Source organism: Hippocampus bargibanti, linkage group LG01 (assembly GCF_051943395.1).
Source record: "Hippocampus bargibanti isolate YZ-2025 linkage group LG01, ASM5194339v1, whole genome shotgun sequence".
Classification (NCBI taxonomy): domain Eukaryota; kingdom Metazoa; phylum Chordata; class Actinopteri; order Syngnathiformes; family Syngnathidae; genus Hippocampus; species Hippocampus bargibanti.
Window position 1 is genome coordinate 8,542,324 of NC_142734.1, and position 25,983 is coordinate 8,568,306.

A 25,983-nucleotide genomic window follows, 5' to 3' on the forward strand; every position below is an offset into this window, starting at 1 on the left:
CTTGGTCCTGGCAGAGCCCATCACTCACATAAATCACAAAGTACCTTTTAACTGACCCCTTTGGACAGTGTGAACCAAGTCCATCAAATCGTAGAAACGCATCACTTTTCCATGACTAGCATGAAATAGAATGAAGAGAGGACAAGACGGTCCTGTTTACCCAACGACCGCAGTTGTCGCACAATTATGAGGAAAGGGAAAAAAAAGCAGCTGCTGTTCCCACAACTCTTTTATTGTGGTGTGGCGCAAGCTCTGTTCTTCACCAGAGATTTGATGAAAAAGGAAACCTTCTCAAATGACTTTACAGGCTGACTCATACTCCCCTGCAGAAGCTCAACTACAAAACTAAAGCAAATGACAAAGCAATAACAGGCTTGACACATCTGCACTTTTTGCACAGACGGGTGCAGCATTAAATCTGTGTGCGTTGCTATTGCAGCGCCATAGTGTTGACCTCAATGCGGTAGTCCCTCCAGACCTGATAGCGGTTTAGAACACCAACCTAAAGTAAAACAACAGCTTTTAACTCACACAGTCTTGAACACCAAAATCATGACTGGGTCTTTTTTTAATTTTCACCCTGCCACATTTTTACAGACAATAGTCCTTTTTTTGTCATGGCAATAAAAGTCCTGTCACTCAGGAGAAAAATGCCACTGTGAGAGGTCAATGTGAAAAGGACCCAGCACATATGTACAGTAAATGTTATTTATTATATTTATTGATCCCCAGTGCAGGACTGTGGAGATACTGAGGGGGTTGTGCAAAGGAGTCACAGCCCAGAGTAGTTGGGGATTGGTGCCTTCCTAAAGGAGAGGCAAGAAAAGAAACTGGCTTCGCTCCAACCACCACATCACATTCATATTTACGACTGAATTACAGACATTCCCGTTCTAGTCCTTTCTTGCATAATTCTGCAAATATAATAATAATAGCACATTTTATTTCACGTGCCTTTCAAAGCTCTCAAGGACACTTAACAGTCACAGACAAGCATAGAGTCCAGCATGAACTTGTTGAACTTGTTGCTGGATAGATTAATAAATACAATACAATTATAATATTACGTTGTTTGCGCATGCACAGTGTACATAATAATGAGATGTCATCTGCAAATATGCGAATCTGATTGGTTGTCTGGTTGTCTGGTGTATCAATCCAGTGAAGGGATGGCTGATAGGCTGACGTCATTTTAATAATAAATAAAGCGATCGATATGTTTAACACTGACATTTATGACTGCCACATCAAATACATTTCAAGTATTTACAGGAAATTACATATTCAATGCCAGACATATTTAGACGCTTCTTTACCCTAACATGAAAAAAATATATCAGGAGGTACCTGGGATTAAGTGGTGAGATGCTTGGAATCAAAATATAATGTCATTGGCACTGAATGAGTAAAGGTTTATGTAATGATAGAACTCATTGTTCATAGTTCAGAATAACATGTTTTTTTTTCATTAGTTTGTCTCAGACGATCAGATAAAAGCACTTGTTTTATCCAGCTTTTCTTATCAAACTCAATCAATGTTGTTTTTCATACATGACCATATAACTCAGTGTTTCACAGTGTTAAAAATTAACCCCACCCCGCCGCACATCCTCTAACTGCGATTCACGTCATTTGGGTTATTATCAAATGATTGGTCACTGTAGCTCCCACTGCTTGTAAAATGAGAGCCATCGTCTTTGCACAAATCGAAAGACCTAGCCCCTATTGACAAAAAGAGAAAAATATCTACCAATCCAGTCCATTTTATCAGAGAGCTCAGTAGAAGCCTGATAACCATTGTGAATATTCGAAGGACGGAAACACTTCAAACACGAACGAAAGGGGCCTCCGGGGATCGTAGTTGGTGACTCCTGCGCACACTTAATTTACCCTTACTTTCTCTTTAATTTGTGTGTCTTCACGAGGGTCACAGGTACATTGTGAACCGGCTGCCAGCCGATTGCAAGGTATTCAAAGACGAACAATCATTCTCTGTCACCCTTCGACCCAAGGACAATTAATGTGTAGCGGTCAGTTTTGAGGTTTGGAGTTCAGAGCCCAGCTCTGGACATTCTGTGAATAATTTCTCCTCGTGCCTGAATTTTCTACTGATGCGAGTACACCTAAAACCAGTTCAATCATGTCTATGAATTGCCGGTCGGTGAAAATGTGAGCTTGAATATGTATTTTATCCTTCAAATACCTGCCGACTATGGCAGGGACAAACAAAATACATGGATGAACGGATACTGTCTTAGCAGCATTGTCACTGCCGCTCAAACTTAATGACACTTTGCAAAGTCTTTGGGTTTCACTGGATTTGTTGAGAAGAACTCGAAATGAGCAGGGATAAAAGGTAAAATCATCGACTCACTGATAGCGATCTGGAAGAGCTCGGGGAGTTTCAGCATGATCACAATGCTTAGTGGTCATCATTTCCAGAAGCTCCCAAAGGACTAATCTTGTTAAATGTTTCAGCACTACCAGTATTCACATTCTAGTCTTTTCCCCCTGACATTCAAATGCCATCGCCAACCATAAAATGCCATGGTGAAGCCTCTATTTGTCAGTACAAAATGACATGCATTAAAAACAAAATAGTTATGAAATTACAAGGCATCAAACAAATGTGTTGGCAGCCTTGTTTGACAGTGTGCAAACATTTAATCAAAGGTTTCTAACCTTTGATTGTAAGAAGCAGACTATTTATTTAGACGATTTATTCATTCATCTGCAGGCCTTCATTATATATCTTCCAAGCAAGTTAACTTAATGACGTAAAACAACAATTTTGGTGGGAAAAAAAAGTGTGCCATGACTGGTCAACGTGTCTGTCTAGCAATCCGATTGTCGTGGGTTGAAATATGTGGAGTTTGCATGTCCTCTCCCTGCCTTGGGCGGACTGCGCCTTCTGCCTAAAGATGGCGAGGATATGCTCCAACATGCCTGCAACCATCATGAGGATAAAATGGATGGGATGGGAAAGTGGGGCAGTAAGTGGGTTTGGAAAAAATGCTATCAAATCCCATGTCATGTTTACCTGAACATGTACTGTTTGAAGCAACACATTCAGACTACATACAGGAAAGCCTGAATAAACTTCAGTGGAAGAATGGTCCTCTTGGAGAGAACACAATCCCGGATTTCATTTCCCCTTCAGGAAGATGACTCAGCATGGGTCAAAGGTTTGAAAGAATCCTGGGCAGAGCCACCTGAACAGTAGATGGCCACATACATTTCCATCGGAATGGCCTCATTTGTTACGGTAGCAGAGAGTGATTACGCTCCCAATGAAATTGACAACATGGTCAATCACTCATGTTTAGATCAACAAGTACATGCTGGAATATATGAATATATACATATATATATATATATATATATAATCTTTGTCTCACCCCCCATGGGTGGTGTCTGTCCCCCATTTTAGCTCGGGTCCTCTACCAGAGGACAGGAAGCTTAAGGGTTCTGCGCAGTATCCGTGCTGTTCCCAGCACTGCGCTTTTCTGGACCGAGATATCCGATGTTGCAACCACTTGTCAAGTTTGGGGGTCACTGCCCCGAGTGCTCCGATCACCACAGGCATGACTGTCACCTTTACCTTCCAGGCTCTCTCCAGCTCCTCTCTGAGCCCTTGGCATTTCTCGAGTTTCTCATGTTCCTTCTTCCTGATGTTTCCATCACTCGGGACCGCTTCATCCACGACAACGGCTTTCCTTTGCCCTTTATCTATGATGACGATATCTGGTTGGTTGCCCATTACCATCTTGTCAGTCTGTATCTGGAAGTCCCACAGGATCTTTGCCCGGTCGTCCTCTACGACCTTGGGAGGTGTTTCCCATTTTGACCATGGGGTTTCCAGTCCATACTCCGCACAGATGTTTCGGTAGACTATGCCAGCCACCTGGTTATGGCGCTCCATGTAGGCTTTCCCTGCCAGCATCCTACACCCCGCAGTTATGTGTTGGATTGTCTCAGGTGCATCTTTGCACAACCTACACGTTTGGTCTTGCCCGGTGTGGTACAGCAGTGGGGAGAGTGCATCACCTTGGTATATGCCACATTTGATGGACACTTGCGTTAGTGGCTTACCATTGGCTGCAAGTGTGGTTTTCCACATCCTCATCGAGTTTGCAACGAAGGCTCTCAGGGTCCTGTTGACCTTATACAACATCAAGCATTCAGTGATCCATGTGTGTGGCATCGAGTCATATGCTTTCTTGCAATCAATCCAGGCTGTGCACAGGTTGGTATGTTGGGACCTGCAGTCTTGTGCGACTGTTCTGTCAACCAGCAGCCGATGTTTGGCACCTCTAGTATCTCTACCAATGCCTTTCTGTGCTTTGCTCATGTATTGATCCATGTGTCCACTTATCTTAACCGCAATGATGCCTGACATGAGCTTCCATGTTGTGGAGAGACAGGTTATTGGCCGATAGTTGGAAGGAACTGCACCCTTTGAGGAATCCTTCATGATCAGGATTGTTCGCCCTTCGGTTAGTCATCCTGGGTGAGTCCCATCCATCAGCAACTGGTTCATTTGTGCTGCTTTGTTCCAGTAGCCCATTTTTCATCAAGGTGCTCTGGTTCCCCAGCACCTGACGCAGACCGTGTTTGGCCGGACGACGTCTGAGCCGGCATGTCATTCGATTTGTTGTCTCTCATCATTGTATGAGGTAGGCATTAGCGTGAAGGGTCTTGCCCAAGGACCCACACTGGATGATGTTTTGTGCTCATTTTCTCTGCCCCTTGTCTCCCGTATTCCAAACCGATGCCTTATCTACTGAGCAATCCAGCCGTGTATATATATATGTGTGTGTGTGCGTGCGTGCATGCGTGCATGCGTGCGTGTGTGCGTGTGTGTGTGTGTGTGTGTGTGTGTGTGTGTGTGTGTGTGTGTGTGTGTGTGTGTGTGTGTGTGTGTGTGGGTGTGTGTGCGTGTGTGTGTGTGATACATACTGTATGTGATTAGGAATGACTTGGACCTCCGACATGTTGGTGGTGAAGTGTAAAGCGCATTTTGTTTTGAGGAAGCTCATATTTCTCTCAGATAATTAGAAACCATTGAAACTTTAATTTGTGATAGTCGGACTGTGCATTTCAATGTGACGTGTATCTTGATTTCCGCTACCTGGCCTTCTCCATTTACTTACATTTGATGGGAGACACCTGGGAGGGGGTGGTTATTGAGCAGAAGGTGGGAACGCTCCAGTAAAAAGAGATTGAGCTCAGACAATTGCTAGATCAAAACCTGGATGCGTGTCTGGATCAGAGTTAGGGGGGGTTGTTATGTCTGGTGAGATAGCAGCTCAGATGAGAAGCTCCTTAGGTAAACCGGAGTGCCACACAAGATGACTCTCCAGATGCAGTTTGGACATCTGTAAGGACTGAATTTAACTATAAACGTAAGCACATGCAAAATTACATAAGCAAATTGAGGCAAAGGTCCAAAGGTCCAATTATTCTTCTGTTTCTGAAGAAAGGATCTGATTTGGGCACATGTTATCGGGTTGCTGCAAATGAATTAAAAACTGATTTGAAAGGGGAGATGCGCTCACCTAAATTACCATTATTTCAATCAAGTATGATAGAGAAATGCTTCAGTGGATTTACATTCATGACCCACAGACAGTTTGAGTGGAAATAACATGCGGGTGGGTTGATTTACAGGTAGAGACTTGTTGGACAGTAAGAGGAAGCCTTCACTGACTGAAGGTAGGAAGCGAACGACACAAAGAGCAGTGACATTCTTTTGGAAAACCTTGAGCAGAATCCAGCTGCACTTTACTGAAAGGGGTGGCAACTCCAATCAGAAAAGTCGTATACGCAGGCGGGGTGGCAGCAACTCCGCTGAAGTGGCTTCACGTGTACAGTGGGTCATTACAACAAAACAATGGTGACGTTTCAAAGGCCACATTGTACTCAATTTAGCATTTCAATGGATCGCCAACAAATGCGTGCATGGAAAAAGGCTGGTGGTCCCTTAGGGAAAGGTAGAAAACAGGGTTAGTAGGACAACATTTTCGCTCCCAGTGAGTCAAGGCAATTTCCAAAGGCCAGAGCAGCATTTGTCAATTCAAGCGCACACTTCAAGTTGTGATTTGCCACACGCAAATACTTTCTGACCATTAACTAGTTTTATTGCTTTTTATTGCTGCTGGTGTCCTCGAGTCATCTGCGACCCGACTATGAACCCAGCCGGGGTTAGTGCACGTGTAGCTTTTTAACCCGGGAATGCGGATGATATATATGACAGAAGGAGTCAATGGGCACATTTTAACCTTGGGTTGCTGTCACGCTCGCATGACGCACTGTTTTGATGATCATTACAGTACACGAAATAAACATGGAGGCTCATGTTAGGACGCGACATGGTATGAACCCAGTGGCTGACGGTCAAGCAATCATGAAAAGTCTCAAGTCTCATAAATACCAAGTCACGTCATATCTTTCATAAGTTTCAACCATCAAAGCAGTGTCTGAAACTCATGACAAAAAGTTACCTGACACCAGGGCAGCCAACTCTGAAAAGTTGCCTCCCCAACTATAAAGTTGCCTGCTCCATTTTTCACAACTTGAAACACAATAAGACGACTAATAGAAAAAAAAAACATTGTTGCAAAGTATTAAGGATTGATAATCAGAATACATAACAGAAGAACACTTTAAAATTAAGTAATTGAAAACTTAATTTATCGTAAATATCCCTTGCTGATGATTTTGCTCCAGTTGTCGTTTGTCCATACACTGTTCGGCATGTTGCACAATGCAATGTTTGCGTTGCGTCGTCTGGGACAAGCCACATGAACTCCTCTTTCCACGATGCTTTTAATGTACGTTTACATTTTGTAGCGTCATAAATTTTGTTAGCTTCTTTTGAATCTTTCTTCTGGTGCTGAGGTTTTGGCTTGATTCCTAACCACTTATCCATTTTTCTTGTGTTCTCTGTGCGTCTACTTTGGAAAATGATACGAAAATGGACCCGGAAGTACGAAGTTATTCGATGCAGGCTTCTGATTGGCTGCCAATGATGCAAATTGTCAAATGAACCGAAATTCTGAATTTTTCAAATTTCAAAATCATAATAAAGCAAACGTTTGATTTGAAAAAAAATTCTTTCGGGGTTTTTTTTTCTTCTTTTTTCTTCACTTTCTGCCACCCAGGCAGAGACGTTCTGTAAGTTGTCCGCCCAATGTAAAAGTTGCACGCCCCGGGCGTCCGGGCAGCCATTTTTTCAGACACTGATAAAAGCCTTAAAAATTGGCAACTAGTGTCTGACCCGAGTCAAGGCATGTCATTTGAGGCTCCCAGCTGCAATAATACAACTTTTGCATGTGTAAGAGCGCTACTATTTTCAAGCATACATGTTGCCCATGTGAGACTGGCATCAAGGTGACGTTTGCAGAGGAGAATTCAACATGACATGAGCGGCCCTCTGTGAGTTGCACGGTGAATACAGAGGGAAAAAAGGGCCAACTGTGTTCAGAGATGCGAATGGAAAGAGTGCGACTCTGGTTACAATGAGAAGCATCGGAGAGTATGTGCACACTTGTCAGAACACGCACAGTGTTACTGTAACACCGGCTGAAGTGCAGTTTGATATGGAATCTGTGGGTTTGCACAGCACGAGTGCAGTGGCACGCACAAAAGTCAGGCGTGACGATCAGATCGAGGGGCCACTGTGCAACTGTGTTGGGCCACCCAAAGTGCATTAACGCTGGCCCGATGGGGTCAGTTTAAAATTCATCAATAAATATGATGAAATCAACATAGGTCAGCTTCTTTTATTCCATATTTTGAGTCAGATCAGTCATCATTGATTTTGTAACTACTCTACAATTTTTTTATGTGTGTGTCGTATTTAAACCCTCCATAAGGAATGGCTTCAAAAATAAATAAAGCCAAGAAAATGTGAAATAAATAAATCAACATGCAAAAGGACTTCTTCTTGTTTTCCTTTTGGCTTTTCCCTTCAAGGGGTCGCCACAGCAAATCAGTGTCCTCCATCTTTAGAGATTTGATCCGCATGTTTGTTTTGGCCAAGCATTTACGTCAGATGCCCTTCCTGACACAACCCTCTGTATTTATCCGGGCTTGGGACCGGCAGAAAAAGACAATATGCAAAAGGACAAAGTAGTTATATATTTTTAAAGGTTTATATAATATAGTACACACACACACATACATATATATACATATATCCATCCATCCATTTTCCGTACTGCTTATTCCTCATTAGGGTCGCGGGGGTGCTGGAGCCTATCTCAGCTGTCTTCGGGCACGAGGCGGGGGACACCCTGAATTGGTTGCCAGCCAATCGCAGGGCACACAAAGACGTACAACAGTCACTCTCACACTCACACCTAGGGAAAATTTGCAGTGGTCAATCTGCCTGCCATGCATGTTTTTGGAGTGTGGGAGGAAACCGGATATATATATAATTGCCAAACGAACGTTTGTTTGGCAATTTGCATACTCGGCACCGGCAGCCAATCAGAAGCCTGCTTCGGACTACACCCTGACTGAAAAGTGTACTTGAGAGTTTTAGAAAGCCGCTTAGAAAGAGGAGTCCAGGTGACTTGTGGCGGTTTGCTTGTCGCTTTTGCTTTATTGAATAAAACAAACCTTTTGATTTGAAAAAACAAAAACACTTTTTTTTCTTGAAGAAGTTCTTGGCTTTGAAAGTTGTACGTCCGACGTAAAAGTTGCACGCCCCGGGCCACCGGGCAGATGCTATTTCGAACACTGATTTTAAAGGACTATAAGGCACACCTTCAATGAATGAAAAAGGTTTTCCATATATAATATAGATATATTTTCCAAATATACGCCGTTACAATAGAGGCTGGGGTTATGCACTACTTCTTCTCCAGGAGGAAATGGATTCGTTGGCTGCTGACAGGAGTTGCGAGACCTGTTGTGGCTCAGGCATATGGTCATCTTTTGAAGAAAATCAAGGCTCTTGGGTGCGTGCGCCTTATACACCGGAAAATACGGTAGTATAAAGATGGCAACCACCCAAAAAGGCTTGATGTCATCCCAAGTTTGGGATGTAGTCCCAAACTGCTTTGTTCTATAAACTCATCTAATGAAAACTAAATTTGTATTCAACCACGGCATTCACATATCAGCACTTTCTGCTTCATTTCATGTTCTTTGCAGTTTTGCTAACTAAAGAGGGAAAACTCAATCTTTTTTGTTGACATTAATATAAAGATTTTCTAATCTCATTTTGGGCATAGGTGAAACTCAAGGAGCCTCCAACTAATTACTAAAGCGCATCTCCGAACTCCACGGGATCGAGTCGCACTTCCATGGAGACAGCAAACATCCACATGTGCCAGTCTGCTTGAGGAGTGGCGAGCCGCTTCAGTGCAGCCTCTTGCCACCAGCCAAGATGGCTTTTCTCATGTGGCTATAACTCAACAATGCACTGTTTACTGAACCAAGGCTTCAAGCAATTATGTGAACGAAATAGATGTATGTGTGCGTGTGTGGCGGGGGAGGCTCCCTTCAGTTCAAACGACGGAGTTCAGTTGGTGTTTGCGCTGCTGTTTCACGCTCCTTATCGACTCTCATTGAAAACAAACTATCTTCTTCTTTTCCTTTCGGCTTTTCCCTTCAAGGGCTTGCCATAGCGAATCGGTGTCCTCCATCTTAAGAGGTTTGATCCACATGTTTGTTTTGGCCAAGCTTTTATGTCGGATGCCCTTCCTGACACAACCCTCTGTATGTATGCGGGCTTGGGACCGGCACAAGAAGACTTATGTCCCTTTGTGGCTACAGAACAAGCAACTCGCTCAGTAAAAGGCTCCCAAACACAAAATGGTCATCGGTACAGAAATATTCAAAAAAGCAAAAACTATGCTCACCATTTGATGACAATGCTCTGAATCATGGCAACAAATTGGGAAATGCGCCAGCTCGTATTCCGCATTCGTGGCAATGATAGTCACAGGTTCTCAGCTCCAACAACGAGTTTTTGTTTTTTATTTCTCTATAACCTTATATGATAAAAAAAAAATCATCTGCTGTGTTGGTAAAATGTTCCGTTGATATCTTGAACTAAACAAACAATTTTGATGACTCGCTTGCAATAAACGAAACAGGTTCTTATTGCTTGTATTTCGAATATGGATGAAAATGAATCAGAGGGAAACTATGAAGGCAATTTGAAACCCGCACTGTCCACAAATACTCGGCCTATTTTTATTTATTTTTTTCAAAGTGTGAAAAAAATATCTCCAGGTCATGTCTGGCCACTGTGTGATGTAATTCGAAACTAGTCCAAGTCAAGTCCAAGTTCCGTGTAAACCATAAGAATAAGAAAAACTTTAATCGTCACATAAACGGAGAAATTCCCAATTTACAGCAGAAATGTGATGAAAGATTGATTTGACATAGAGCCACACTGAGAAGAGGGCAACTCTCCCTCGTCAATATTGAAGACCAAATCAATCCAGAGACAAAGTTGTCCGTTTGAAGTTGTTTTATGTGTTACAAAGTAGAGAAAGAATTATTTACAGCAATGCCACACATGCAAGATCTAGAGTGAAAGGAATTCAGGCCACCCCACCCCCAACTGGAGTGCAGCCGCCCCAACCATCAAGTCAGGGAACACTTGTGTCTCTCAAAACTTGGGAGCCAACACAGAGCCAAATGTGTCAGGCACCGTGTGAGGGATTTTACAAACACGTCACATTTGAACCCAAACAAGTCAACATGAGCCAAAAGTTGTGAAACTCTCCCAAAACCTTGCATGCCACTGTTAACTCTCAGCGGGGTGCTTGTACTCATTTGTGATGCAAACCTTTGCTTCTTGAGGATTTTCACTGTCTTTGATTGACTGATGCGCAAGATGCCAAGATTCCAGCAGCACAATCGGAGGGCCCGTGGTAACACCAGCAGTGCTTAATGCTTAATTGAATCATCCAACAAGGATGCATGCCTCCATGGTTCAAAGACACAGTTGGGGAAAGAGATGCACGTGATTCCACATAATTTTTTGTTTTTCGGTATGTTTGGACCCGGTGTTCGATGGAGGCTGCGGTCAAAGTGTGGATGCCTTTTGATGCCACTACGACTGAGACTGGCCTTAGCGGGTCACAATAAACCCGTCTGGCGCAAGACGTGATGGACACCACAGCTTCCTCCCATCATTCAACGCATCTCAAATCAATCAAACCAGCACTGGAGAGGCAGGCTATCTCAGTCATGACAACTCCAGGACGCCAAAAGTGATATCTCCAAAGTGCAAGTGGGGGTGCTGTTCCCACCAACCAAGGCTTTGAGACAGCAGCTCAGATATACGACTCTAGTATGTGTACTACGCTTCAGTCTACAGAAACAGTGGAGAACGTTCCTATGACTGATGAGTGTTGAAAACATCCATTCTAAGAACAAGTATGTAATTCAGACCCCCCAAAAAATGAACTATTGTCGTAGCAGCAGGTTGGATAATACAAATACCAAAGTATGGAGTTACTTTTGGTGCAAGTGTGAGTGCTTGATGGGTGACGCAGACAAGAAGCCAGGGCAGATGTGACTATGAATAGCTTGTTTCTGTGGATAAACTTAGAGTGGCCTCACTCCAAAAGGACTCTAGTTTGTCACTTTTAAAAAAGCACCCTTACATGCTGCACTGGAATCTGGAATCCAGCCCAATTTGCATGTGAGCGCCACTATTCACCAATGCTGTGGAAATATCAGTTGATTGCCTTTAATATACAAAAGCTCCTCTTTATTGCTTTGCCTTGATTTTACACGAGGTAAGGGGGACAGCACCGACTTTCAAGGAAATAACTTACTAAAATTGATACTTACAGTTATCAACTGGCATGAGAGGAACAAATACAGAAATCCATAGTTCCAAGAGCCCATTTTCCTCCAACCCTGCACAGGCTGCAACTGCTGGGGAAAGTGGAAACAACAAAGTCCTTCTCTCCTAGACCGACTCCTGCCTCCTCTCAGCGCGTTGCTTGTCGGGACGAAATCACTCGTCTGTGGACAGCATCAACAGGTGCGAAAAACAGGAGTGGAAATCCGCTCCAATGGCTTTTTTTGGTCGGCGATGGACACCGGACGTGCGCGTTGGGTTGTGCGCTTCAATCCGGTAAAGTGGTGGCGAGGTGGGTGGATGCACTCTTCCAAGCAAATCACAGGGAAGTCCTGTGTGGGACGGAATAGCGCACTGGGAAAGTAAAAGGCGGAATGGAATACAGGGAGCCGGTGGCTAATCCCAGTGCATGTATTGGGGAGCCTCAAACACCGCCTCGTAATCTCAAACCTGCGAGTGGTGTGAATGTGCACGCCACCACTCACGTTTTTTTCAGTGTACATGCCACTCATTCCAACAAAACCCTGCACGTATATAATGAGCAAAATACATATTTACATTTGTTTGCATTATAAAGTTCATCGTAGTATACACTATTTATAGGGTATTTTTGAGCACTCTTGTTTATAGCACTTGAAAGCGTTACTTCAGTAAAAAAAAACTATTTCACATGAAATGATTGGAAACATGTTGAATCGCAATGTTGAATATTACTCGAGTAAAAGTCTGAAAGTAACTTCCTTCACTGTACTTTACGTATTAAAAGTAACTTGTGACATTTGTAAATTACACTATTTTAATGGTACTCTTGAGCACTCTTAATGCTTCATGCGTTACTCCTGGGGAAAAATAATTTACCAGGAAATAACTGGATTTTTAAATCGCATTGTGGAATATTACTTGAGTAAAAGTCTAAAAGTAACTTCATTAAATGTACGTATATACGTATCAAAAGTAGCTTGTCATTTGTGTCATTTGTAAATTACACTAGTTTTAGGTGTGTATGTACAGTACGTATTCTGTTTTTCCATCTATCCAACCAACAAAACATTCCTACTAGAATCTGGTTGAGTTCGAGTTCAGTTCAACAATGGAATGTTGAGTTTTAGTAATTTTATTAATCTCCATCTCCAATTTATTGATCAATGTGTGATTTTTAAAGGATATTTTCGCAGTTTCCATTGTTAATGATTTTTAATGACAATTATATTCATTGTTTTTGAGAATGTATCAAAACCGTCATTCCAAAGACACGTTAATGTTTTATGGCTAATCTCCATTTCTTTTCTTTCGATTATTCCCTGCATGGATTTAATTTTATATATTTTTATAAAATCTAGATCAGTGCAGGAATAAAGTATATTAATCCCCCATGGTATGAGGTAATTTCGAATTTCGTGTGCTGGGAGTAATTCAGTGGATTGATTGAAACGGGATCAGCAAATTATTATACTGCATTATACATACAGATCGCTCTCGACCTGGAATTTGAGTGAGGAAGTTTTGCTACAATGTATGCTCGAACATCAAGCGCCCTCTAGTGGAGAAAGAAAAAATATACATGGTCCAAAATTGGAAGCCGTTCAAACTGTGGAAAGTGTTCATTGCCTCTTTTCATGAGACTACATTTAATTGCTCACATCAACTGTGCCACCGGAGTGTACAAACATGAGCCATGGCAAGGCTGTGGGGAGGGAGGCCTGAATGAATCCACTCTTTGTGTCTGTAGGAGTCGGCGTCAACAGCAACTGTACTACCAGATTTGTCACAACAGCTGCTACCAATTAAAGGCTGAGGCCTGGATAGAAATAGAAATGAGCGGCACTTATGTGCTCATCAAAACGAGCCTCCAACACACCTATTAACAACAGATCACAGCACCAGATTTTTTTCTTTCTCCTTTTGGGTCTTAAGATCAGGGGATGTTATTAATATTTATGAACTGTGGGCATGTGAAGCCCTTTGAGACTTTTTTTGTGACAAAAGGCTATAAAATAAATTTGACTTGACTTGATGTGGTGTCACATTTTAAGTATGAAGGTCTTTGGCTCAGCAGCACCAGTACATTAGCAATTGACAGTAGGCAAAAGTTGTGATTTAGGCAACATGGGAAGAAATTTTTTTTTGCAAACCAAACCCATTATGGCCTCAAATAATAATCAAGTTTCAATACAAATGAATCAGTCTCAATCACCCTTGATTGGATGTCACTACGTTCTGCCTGTATGTAGATATATGGCTTGTCTCATCAAAGGTTGCTCGCATTACTAATTGCATTAGTAATTGTTCATGTTGGCACATTAAGATTTCATGTCACCTACAAGACACAAGTACTGACCATATCATTTGTGAAAGTGTATGCAAGAATAAAATGTCATCTTAAATTAGTTAAGCAGCAGAAGTACCCCTTCTTTCCATTTTCAGCACTGCTTGTGCTCATTGAGGTCACATGATGAGTTTGTGCCGGAGCCATGCTGCACTGGTTGCCAGATAATCATGGAAGCAACCAACTTGGAAAACATAATAGGCACTGTGATTCACTCCTGCTTTTATTTCAGACTGAATCCAGGCATGATCCCAAAGGGTATTGTTTTTTTTTTGCGTCTAGCTGTTTATGTGAGGCATACTATTTTCTACTGACTTGTCACACTTGCATATCAAGTCAAAGGTCGATCGCAACCTAGATTAACCTTTGATGTGATACGTCTCTGTATGATTGACTCAAACTCTCAGCTGTGACACAAAACATTAAAAAGATAAGTTATGATAGTCACTATGTTTTGGTGATGAAGATAAAACAATGCTGGACAGTGCACTTCGCAGCTACAGGAAGCAGCTGTGATAAGTGAATATAAGTTCCATACAATGTATCAGCTGTGGTGGTCAACGGCCTTTGGATACTTTCAAATGCACTGACTACACGAGGACAAACAAAGTCACTTGCAAGAGTTTCCCCCTCTTTATGTCATCGTAGGCCTTTTCATGTTTTGCAAAATTTTGAACTGGCATATTTTATTCTTAACTCATTCATTGCCAGATATGAAAAATGTGTCCACTCCAGTGCCAGGGTTTTTGTCATTGTTACTCAAATTCCAGGACCCACAGAATATTGAGTTTTAGACTGCATATTGCATAAACATTCAATGCAGCGTAAGAAACCTCTTCTTTCATCAGAAAAAAAAGTTATTTCCTAAATTATATGGGTCTGGAGTTATATTTGCTTGAAATGCGGGTGGCTGTCCAAAATACAATGCAATACATACACATTGGTTGATATAATAATAATAATAATAATAATAATAATAATAATAATAATAATAATAATAAGAAGAAGAAGAAGAAAGAAGAAGAAGAAGAAGAAGAAGAAGAAGAAGAAGAAGAAGAAGAAGAAGAAAAACACATATAATTTCTTAGCACCTTTCAAAACTCTCAAGGACACTTTACAGTCACATGATTTTTTGTGTGCGGGTGAGCATCGGCAGCCGTTCGTGCGAGAGTCCACCAGGAAGTAACACACCAGCAAAGTAATGAAAGGAAGAGGAAAGGAAAGAAATGAAAAAAAAAAACTAAATAGCAGCTGAAGCTGGAATAAAGCGATACCATGGGAAAAAAAGGAAATGCTGTCCCCTTGTGGAAGGGAAAAAACATCGCCAAAGATCTGGCCAGCGGTTTATCAGCCAAGCAAGTAAAAGCAAAACCCGAACTAATTCAGGAATGGCGCTCTCTGTCATATTTTCAATTTCTAATAAATTCGTGAATGGCAGTGAATGAGTTAAGCATAAGACAGCAAATATATTAAAACACACATAGAATAGATCTCATCACACCTCTTTACTCAATTTGATATCTAGTACTGAGAATGCTTTTAAGGAGAATATGACTCGAATATTACTTGTAGGCAAGGTCCATTTTTGTCAAATTGAAAAGCTAAATTAGCTTAAAATATATCTATTTCAGACGGATAACACATTAAAGTGTTTGTCATCAAATATCAATAGTATTTCATATTTGGGAGGACACACAACATTTCAAAGAGGAGGTTGACAGCTGTCACGGCAGTGTTTCCTGTAAAAAAAAAAAAAACATGACAAAGTAGTTGGTATTTTAAGACAGAATAAAATAGGTCACATACCTGTTGTGTCATAGGGTGGAGACACCTCGACCAAATCGCATCCCACAAGGCACAGTCCACGGCATCCTCGAATAATCTCAACTCCCTTAATACCCAAAATAATAAAGAAAAATACATGATACAGCATATTTGTGTAGTGTTGCTGTTAAGACCAGTGAATAATGAAAACCAGACGTACTTGAATAGAAGTGAGCCCGGCAATCTCAGGCACGCCTGTTCCAGGAGCAAAGCTTGGGTCAAGAGCATCAATGTCAAAGCTCAGGTAGACGGGGCCACTGCCCATTTGACTTCGGACCTCATCCATTAGAGGTGCCAGAGATTTATACCAACATTCTTCCGCTTGGACCACTCGAAATCCCTGGCAAAATATACCAATCATTCAAGTATTTTCTCATACGCAAACTTTCAGTGCATGATTCCATGTTGGTATCGGAAGCGCTCCCATTAAGTATTAAAGAGAGATGTTGGATCAAGTAGTCTCTCTGCATTATTTTCAAATGGTCTGAAAGCAATTGACTTTATTCTTTGAAGGCAATGTCTGACACATGAGCCGAGATGACTGAGGTTGTACCAGGTCATGATTCATGGGATTCATAAACTGTGTCCAAATTTGGATACTGTCCTCTGAAGGGCCATTACAGGCTGGGTCCTTCATAGGCACGCGCTTCATGAGGCCTCCGTAGACAGCATAAACCTTGGAATTGGAAAGCCCGATCAACTCTCCCTAACTGTCTTCTCTACCGCAACAAGATGGCGTGAAGTGTTGGTGAAGAAGTAACCACGTCCAAATTTGAGGGCTGCTTGAAGCAGTTTGGCTTTTCACACTGGCCATTAAACTGAGAACACACATTCAAAGTTCCAGCAGGATGCCAGGAGGTTTACTGAATCAATTTGCTTTTGCATAATAACTGAAGGTCCTTCAGGGTGCCTGGAGTTTGCTCAACTACGTATTTTGCATATGCATTATAAACTCATACATTACTTAAGCACATCCCTCAGGGAGTCATATGGGGGGAATGGTGTGTCAGAACCCGATACCAGCTGTTTATTCCCTGCAAGACTGGTGTCAAGTCAAGTCTGCAAAGCCATGGGTAACACATTTGTTCCTGGTGAGGGTCAGACTGTGCTCAGGCTGCCCGGTTATTGATACTGTTCAAACATTTATAGCTGCAGCCAACATGCTGAGTTATTCGGGGTGGTGGGCCCCTGTACCATGTCTACAAATGTTGGTTGTTTGTAATACCTATACTCAATTCAGTGAAGCGATTCTCAACTGACTATCGTTGCAACAAAAATATGAATTTCTAAATGTGATGTCATGATCCCCAGATAGGCACTTGTTTTAAATAAGGTCTTTGTATAAGAAATGGCACGATCTGTCCTTGTGCTGTTTGTTAGAAAATTCAGTCCACTGCCACCAGACAACAATTTTTGCTCACAAATCAAGAGGAAAAAAATACATGCGAATGGCTCTTCTCTTGAAAAACATCACTTATGTCAATGCACATCTCAAGGTTGTGTCTACCTATTATTCTTGCTGCTTGGTTTAACTAATTTCAAGGTGAGTAATATCCAGTAGAAAACCTGTTCCCGGCTCCACTTGTACGAATCAGCGGAGTAAGCTGAACCTCTCAGGCCGATTTGCACCACTCGCTTGCAGTCCAGCAGACCGTCCTCAACACATCGTCTGAATGGGGTCCCATGGCCAATTTTCGCACCCAAGACCACATCGCTAGTGTCAGAGTGAGCATCCACATGGATGAGTCCCACTGGTCCATATCTGGTGTTTGTACAAAGCAGCTTCAGAACTTCATACAGCGGAACCTCTCAAGTCAAATAGAATGCATTTTAGGATAATGGTCATCCTTTTTTGGGGGGGAAACTATTTTCCTTTCTTTCTGGTGCCATCACAGAACTTTATGAAGATAAACATCACACAAGCATGTTTTAGTTCTTGTTATCAGGTGTAACAATATGGCAAGTACATTTTTAACAATGAAAAGGAAAAGTGTCTTAATGTTGATAATAAGTGATGACACTGGATTGCATGATGGTGGTTTAACTTAAAATGGAGTCTCCTTATATCCGTTAGATTATTTTTCGCCTCACGCTCTACTTTGAAGACCCCTTTTGGAGCCTCTCGGAAAATGTGCCACAAAAAAAAAACGCAAAGGAAAATCAAAACAGTTGGAAAACTGACAGATTTTAATATCATGTATGACATCGGGTTAGTGCTTTGGGGTGAGGTTTAATTTGGATATTTCAAATTGCTGCACGTTGTACAAATCTAATATGCTTTCATTTGATTCATCCGTCATTTGGTTGAAAATGTGTATTTTTTTCATGGAGGTTAAAAATGAGGGAAATTAAAGATTTAATTTGTTACAAAAATTAATTAAGTGCAGCTTCATTGTTAGGCTAAACTTACTTCTCAGCAACGGCTTGCAGGATCGGATATGAAATGGTGTGATCTCCACCTGGGCAGACAAAAAAACTGTTTTTGGTCAACTGCTATACAGTAGGAAACCTAGTCTTATCCATGTGGTCCTTTTGAGTGTGCTATTTGTCAAAATGTTCACGCCATCTTCCCCAAAATATAAGAAACTATTGTTTTGTATAAGAAATATTAATGCTCTCCAGGCAGGTTGAGGTATCTTGAGTTAAGTACATTTCAGATTGCATTATCAATTCTTGTGGTTGAATGCTTCCAACCCCTCAGCGTGCCCGTGTGTCACTTATCACGCGATAGTTGACTACAAGGTCGATCTGTGTTATTTACCATCTTGGTATCTTGTGTATATATACGTATCAATGAAAAGGTTTCTTCAGCCGTCATCTGTACTTCTTTCTTACACACGTGTATCTATATGTATATACCATATTGTGTATCTATGTGATTTACCATCTTGGTAAATAACATTGATACACAATTTAAATTGTGTAAATATAAGTAGGGCAAACAATGCTATGGAAGTGAAATTCTGGGAAGCGGTTCTCTTATGATCCCCAAACCGACAAGTTGTCAGCGCTCTATGAATCATAATTCACACGTGATATTTGCTAAAACTATTGAAATATAGGGCATATTTGCAACAATCATTTACACTATATTTACAAAACTTGATTGAGTATATGCATGTCATTAAAAAGTGTTATTGTCCCATAAGCATACTAACCCATTGTCAAGGGGATGCAGCCTGAGGCCAGCACTTTTCTATAGGTCTCCTTGATACGTCTGCAGGTGTCCTCCAGGTCATACACATTCACATTGACATCCCCAATGTCAGCCACGACAAGCGATTCATAAGGAGCAGCTTTGGTACCACTATTATGGGACCTGAGCAAGGCCGATTCCATTCTGATTTGCCTTGGGCCAAACCTGAAATTGTGAACAATGACATCATTAACTCCAATTTCAGTTACAATAGTTATTACAATGTTGACTGCTTTTCCAAAGTAATGTACAGTTTATCAAATGTAATGTCACATGCATATATGACCACCCAGTATTATTTAGATCTTTACTGAAGACATTTTCAAAATCAGATTTTGTATTTCAATGAGCTCAATACCTAAAAATTGTCATGAATGAATATTATTATTTACTTAATCAGTGTCACCTGTCGAGCAATGGTTCAGTTGCCAAGCTTGCTTGCAGCCAACATTTGTTTACTTATGTCTAATCCGAATGCGAGTGTGAATCTTTCAACCCTCCCTATCACTTCTCCATGTGGCCTGTTAAAGAGACATAGAAGAAGAAAAAAACTGCGCTAACATGCAAAGTTTTGCAATCCCTTTTGTTTGTTCTTTGTAACACCAAGCTTTTTAATGCGCATTTTTGCACTTCCGGGTAAGTTTGGCTAATGTCTAATCATGCAAGGGTGACTGAGAGATGATACGACTTCGGGGAAGAAGAGAACGGTACAGGAGGATTTGGAAAGTACTAATAATTAAAGTCGTGAACCGCTTTGATGTCTTTGCATTTCTAGCAAATTTCAAAGTAAAAGTTATTTTCAGTTACCTAGGAGATGGTCCGGAAGTACACAACCGCATTTTAAAAACACACCGAAAGAAGTTTGTGTTATCCTGCAAAATTTGAAGGGAAACGCAAATCTTTTCCCCTTTCCATGCTCATTTAGGGGCATGGTGTCAAACAGCATTTGAAGTGGCCTGCTACGACTAATCAAATATGACGACTTCCACGATGCCTGCTAAAATCAGCACCAAGTTTTTAATATTTCACATGCAATAAATCAGTGACATGTTGTAAGCATTCTCTTGTGACCAACCCACTTGTAACAATAGTTCAATAAAACGCTGCTCTTGACTTCTTTACATAGTTTCAGTCGGAACAGCTCATTCAGGGAAACAGTAACTCCGAAGAGACACGCGACAAAAATGAGTTGGACACCACTGCCTTAGTTTCATTTGGCCTGTGATTGACTGGAGACCTAAAGGGGATGAACAGTATATAACGTGGATTGAGATGGCTTGATTTTCATCGCCAAATTTGATGCAACTCACACAGTGGAAGAAATTAATCAATCAAATAAATAAGAAATTAATCAAGCATACCATTCCACCACAAAAACGAAGTAAATATATTGCAATTCAATAGTAATAACAATGGGCTTTAGGGCAATATGCATGTACTTAATTGAGGGGGGAAATGAAAATTCACAAGTATCAATGGTGATGCATAGTATAAAAAATTGAACTGCTTCCATATGGAGCAGTTTATGATACAAAATTTGAAATAACGTGGGTAACAAACTACTGTTAATTTAGGGCAGTGGATCCACCGACCGAAAACACAGCACCTTGCTCCAGGTCGGTAAGAAGTTCCAGTATCAATCGGGACCCCAATGAAGGCTGCATCAAGACCCTCCGCAGTGTGCTGGAAAGGCAGCTTGGCCATTGTGGGAATTCCGCTAACCCTCGCAACAAATTCGGCGCTGGGAGGCACATTGAAGTGTTTGACGGAGCATTTTCTGTCGGGGATTCGGATCGAACCTCGACACTCTGACGCAAAAACCCATTGCAGCCGTAATGGTCGCGAGAAGCAACGCGTAGTAGTTGAAAGCCGACGAGCACCACCCCTCAGAGCTCTAAACATGGTTCTACGTGTACCTGTTGCTCAAACTCTAGACGCTCTGTAATTTATAACCTTTGAGCCTTCCTGAAACTTTGTATAAAGGGTTGCATACTTAGCATGCGTTTTATTCGTGTTACCTCTCGACAGCATTTCAAATGTTAACGCCTCCTCTCCTTATTCAAATAAAACATTATCCGATCAATTTGACTGTACACAATTGTGTATCTTAACTTCATTTGATATCCAAATTATTGACAGGGGTCAGTTTGATTATTTTTTGGAAAAATAATTTTGTCTGTACGGTATTGAAAAGTAAGTACGCGAACGCTTAGTCGTTTGTTTGACATTTTACTCAATAAAGTTGAGTTTAAAAAAAACCTACTGCTGCAGCCGGGGCGGAGATTTGTGACGTCAGCAATACTGTCCACTTTTTGGAGATAGCAGAAGCGCGGGCACTTTCACACAAAGCCGATCTGTTTTTATAATCTCGACGTCTACTACAACAAATCATGGTAAGAATCGCCTTTTTTGTATACTTTTTTAACATTACACGAAAGAAAACAGGAGAGCGAATTAGGGCTTTGCTTGAATCGTATGCAGGTGATGCTTTTGTCTGCATTTTCTTCTCCTCAGGCGGGAAAGCGTTTATTTCATCATGGCGCCCACCCGCAAATAAGGCTTCGACGTTTTTCTTCGTTTTTTTTGCAGCCCACTCCAACACGCATACGCTCATTTTAGTTGACAAATGCGAAAGACAATTCCTTTTAAGCATCTCCTATTTTGGGGAGGAAAGCAGAATTTCAGTTCACACAGCACGACTGAGAATGTGGCCTCGCGACAACCAGATCTGACTGCTCCATGTCTACCTGACCGAGATTAATCCCCTCGTGTCTGCACTAATCCCAATTTGCTGTCAGATCTCAGTCATTGCTGCATGAAGTGATCCAAATCATGTGCGCCATCACAACGTAAAGCGATGCTTAAAAGAAAGGAATCGGAGACCCGCCTTAATTCATCACATGGATTGTTTTTGTTAAAATGTCTGCTCTTTCTCCGCTCCACAGCGTGAGTGTATCTCAATCCACGTTGGCCAGGCTGGAGTCCAGATTGGCAATGCATGTTGGGAACTGTACTGCCTGGAACATGGGATCCAGCCTGATGGACAGATGCCCAGTGACAAGACAATTGGTGGTGGAGATGATTCCTTCAACACCTTTTTCAGTGAGACTGGAGCTGGGAAACATGTCCCCAGAGCTGTTTTTGTGGACCTGGAGCCCACAGTCATCGGTAATGGTTCATGAACAGTAGATCTGGCTATTACCTGCCATGTATAAATTTAAATCCTTTTAAATATCCTTAGATGAGGTGCGCACGGGGACCTACCGCCAGTTATTCCACCCCGAGCAACTGATTACTGGCAAAGAGGACGCTGCGAACAACTATGCCCGTGGACACTACACCATTGGCAAGGAGATTATCGATTTGGTGCTGGACAGGATCCGCAAACTGGTTTGTACTTTGACACTTGTGGCTATAACATCAATTGAAATACGATTATTTCTTTAAGATAAGAGGTGCTGCTCTGGCATTTAATTTTTGTGCAAAATTTCAGTTACTAGTCCTAAATTATATATACTTATATATATTTCCACATACGCCAGTGGATGTGTGGACGGAACTGCGTTGCGGCTTGGAGTTTAATTGAAGCGGATTACGTGGGACAGGAGTTGTGAGACAAACCATTTTCGTCAATGCATGCTACAGCTTTGTGTTTGCTTTCAAAATTTAGCTTGTAGATGTTTGCACATTTTCATCATGACCTGATAGATCCACTGATAAAAGGACACTTTGATCATTCCTGCCTTTAATCTACAACTGCTTTACATGACAAAGAGGGTGCAGAAAGTTGGTTAAGGTTGAATGGCTGTGTTTGATATTATTTTTATGTATATTTTATAAATATATATGTATTTTTTATTTTATTTCAAGATGGTGCCGCGAGAGTGGCTTCCTTTACACCAGCTCCTATTTTCTGTTCTACCCCTTTCACACATTTTGTGGAGTCAGTATTTTCAACTAATTTCTGTTGAAGGTAATGTGAGAGGTCTTTAGTGAGCATGGTGGCCATGGTAAAATGTATCTTGTAATTCAAGGCACCACTGTTTCCTGATAACCATTGAATAAACAGACTCAAATTGATTACCAATCAACATGATCAACATTTGTATTATTTTTCAGACCTCTGAACAAATCAGTGCTATAGTAGTAAAAAAAAGTCTCCTCTTTGTGTGTTCAGGCCGACCAGTGCACGGGTCTCCAGGGCTTCCTGGTGTTCCACAGCTTTGGAGGTGGAACTGGCTCTGGATTCACCTCCCTTCTGATGGAGCGTCTGTCTGTAGACTATGGCAAGAAGTCAAAGCTGGAGTTCTCCATCTATCCAGCTCCCCAGGTGTCCACCGCAGTGGTGGAGCCATACAACTCTATCTTGACCACCCACACCACCCTCGAGCACTCCGACTGTGCCTTCATGGTGGATAATGAGGCCATTTACGATATTTGTAGAAGGAATCTTGACATTGAGCGTCCAAGTTACACTAACCTCAACCGGCTGATCAGTCAGATCGTCTCCTCTATCACAGCCTCCCTCCGTTTTGATGGCGCCCTCAATGTTGATCTGACAGAATTTCAGACCAACTTGGTGCCATATCCTCGCATCCACTTTCCCCTGGCTACATACGCACCAGTCATTTCGGCCGAGAAGGCGTATCACGAGCAGCTGTCGGTGGCGGAAATCACCAACGCCTGCTTTGAGCCAGCCAATCAAATGGTGAAGTGTGACCCCCGTCACGGCAAATACATGGCGTGCTGCCTTTTGTACCGTGGTGATGTGGTTCCAAAAGATGTCAACGCTGCCATTGCCACCATCAAAACCAAGCGCTCCATCCAGTTTGTGGACTGGTGCCCCACCGGTTTCAAGGTGGGCATTAACTACCAGCCACCCACTGTAGTTCCTGGTGGAGACTTGGCCAAGGTACAAAGGGCTGTGTGCATGCTGAGCAACACCACTGCTGTTGCAGAGGCCTGGGCTCGACTGGACCACAAATTTGACCTGATGTACGCCAAGCGTGCATTTGTTCACTGGTATGTGGGTGAGGGCATGGAGGAGGGCGAGTTTTCTGAGGCCAGAGAAGATATGGCTGCTCTGGAGAAGGATTATGAGGAGGTTGGAGTTGACTCTGTTGATGGGGATGGAGAAGAAGGAGAGGAGTAAAAATGTTTGAAGTAGTGAAATGTCAATTTCTCCACTGTGAGACTGGTAAAGGAAATTCCAATCCGAGGTTATTATGTCCTTGAATGTTTGAGGAATTACAGTTCTGGAATACATTTCAAAATAAATTGCTGGTCTAAGTATTTGATGGGTTGTGTCTTTTTTAATATAACAAATGATGAGCTATTCACAAAGAAAAGGTATGAAGTCTGAAAATATACAGTATTTGGTTCCGAAATGTAACTACGAATGGAGCGCCACATACTAGCAAACGTGGCTAACCCAGTGTGCAAAATTTTAGGCTGTCATTTTTTAAAAACATTTCAAATTCAACCAAAATGTGTTGCTGTTAATTTTAAATGCAGTGGTTGAGGCTAAAATGGTGTTAAACCTACACATAAAAGGCATTTTCTGTGTTATATAATCCAAACAGTAAAATAAACGTATATCTTGTTCATTTGCGGAAAGTTGGAAAAATACAATGACTACAATTGAAATTAATTTTAAAACATGTAGCCTATTTCAGGAAGGGCATCCGATGTAAAAGCTTGGCCAAAACACATGCGAATCAAACCTCTGAAGATGGAGGACTGATTTGCTGGAGGGGGGGGGGGGGGCGATACCCCAGGACACATAGCCCTCCAGAAAGCCAGTGATGTACGCCCAAATCACCCTGTGGACAGACCAGACAATATATGTATTTAATAATCTAAGTGCACAACTCCGTTACATGTATACACTGTAATATTAGGGCTGTTTGGGTGAGGTTGGGTCAGCTTGGCTGGTTGCACACGGCATTCAACATTGCCGTTTTCCTTAACTAGGACATACACAGCGTTGAAACGTGATTGTGGATCAGGATGGGAGGTCAAATTGTTCAACCTCTACTATAGGGGTGGCAAACCCGCGGCTCGCAATGCGCATGCGGCTCTTTGGCTGGTTCAATGCGGCTCCCGGGCTTTCACATGACAACCAAAAGGCCTCTGCGCTGGCGCTTCCATTCAAACAACGGTTCTGAATCCACCGAACGAAACATATCAGCCTATCATCAATCCAGCTACTTGATTAACATTGAGGGCAGCCAATCAGATGACTGGATCGTCGCTCATGCGCAGAAATCGGCGCAAAGTGGTAAATGCTAAACCAGTCAGTGGATAATCTGTTTTAATGCAGGGATGCCCAATATGTCGATTGCAATCGACCAAGGACTAGCAGACTGGTCCCAAGTCACCTGCGAGTGATGGAAGCAGGAATTGGGGGCGGGGGAATATTTGTGTGTTCGTGTTTTTAGGATAAATGTATGTTCGGGCGCTCTGGCTGTTGCTTGTCGGCCTTGCATATGATTAATTGCGCGCGTTCGTGGCTCTTGGAAGTCACAGTAAAAAAGAATGTCTCTTAGTCGCTGACCGGTTGGTCACCCCTGCTCTACAACCTTAATTAGCATGATGTTGAATTGTCTAATGTCTTTCAGCTGAATTAGTGAACATATATTTTGGATACTTTGGATGTCTGCTCAAATCCTTCAGTTAACAGCCAAATATTGCTTCTTGTGGTTCTATGCAAGCCCAATGTGGTTAACACAGCTTTCCGACATAACATCAATCAATTAAGTGGGTCGAGTAAGCGGCGGTGCGGAGTACCAGTGGGACTTC

At 41.9% G+C, this 25,983-nt stretch overlaps 3 protein-coding genes across 25 annotated transcripts in view; 1 reads left to right on the plus strand and 2 right to left on the minus strand.

Moving 5' to 3' along the window:
* Positions 1-12,140, minus strand: part of hspg2 (heparan sulfate proteoglycan 2) — a 96,603-nt gene extending 84,463 nt beyond the window's left edge. For 15 of the 19 annotated variants that reach the window (XM_088994110.1, XM_088994075.1, XM_088994168.1 and 12 more), the window contains exon 1: positions 11,824-12,139. In XM_088994110.1, the coding sequence (XP_088850236.1) occupies positions 11,824-11,880 (57 nt within the window). In that variant the 5' untranslated portion in view covers positions 11,881-12,139. Of the gene's footprint in view, positions 1-11,823 lie in introns of all 19 variants that reach the window. The other 4 variants (XM_088994062.1, XM_088994029.1, XM_088994068.1 and 1 more) reach the window with 1 other exon arrangement.
* Positions 12,141-14,772: 2,632 nt separating this feature from the next.
* Positions 14,773-25,983, minus strand: part of agmat (agmatinase (putative)) — a 35,283-nt gene continuing 24,072 nt past the window's right edge. Inside the window, exons 1-7 of one of the 5 annotated variants that reach the window (XM_088994226.1) lie at positions 21,099-21,208; positions 19,145-19,347; positions 18,397-18,445; positions 17,553-17,748; positions 16,147-16,326; positions 15,969-16,053; positions 14,773-15,901 (exon numbers count right to left, since the gene is read on the minus strand). In XM_088994226.1, the coding sequence (XP_088850352.1) occupies positions 15,828-15,901; positions 15,969-16,053; positions 16,147-16,326; positions 17,553-17,748; positions 18,397-18,445; positions 19,145-19,325 (765 nt within the window). In that variant the 5' untranslated portion in view covers positions 19,326-19,347; positions 21,099-21,208 and the 3' untranslated portion in view covers positions 14,773-15,827. The other 4 variants (XM_088994191.1, XM_088994217.1, XM_088994208.1 and 1 more) reach the window with 4 other exon arrangements.
* On the plus strand, positions 21,423-24,468 carry LOC148902976 (tubulin alpha-1B chain-like). The gene is made up of 4 exons (XM_088994178.1): positions 21,423-21,575; positions 22,128-22,350; positions 22,424-22,572; positions 23,360-24,468. The coding sequence occupies exons 1-4, from the start codon at positions 21,573-21,575 to the stop codon at positions 24,332-24,334; spliced, it is 1,350 nt and encodes a 449-aa protein (XP_088850304.1). The 5' UTR covers positions 21,423-21,572; the 3' UTR covers positions 24,335-24,468.

Coding starts and splice junctions, on each gene's coding strand:
- LOC148902976 (XM_088994178.1), top strand. Junction 22,351..22,423: donor CCTGGAGCCCACAGTCATCG/GTAATGGTTCAT, acceptor AAATATCCTTAG/ATGAGGTGCGCACGGGGACC. Junction 22,573..23,359: donor TGGACAGGATCCGCAAACTG/GTTTGTACTTTG, acceptor TTGTGTGTTCAG/GCCGACCAGTGCACGGGTCT.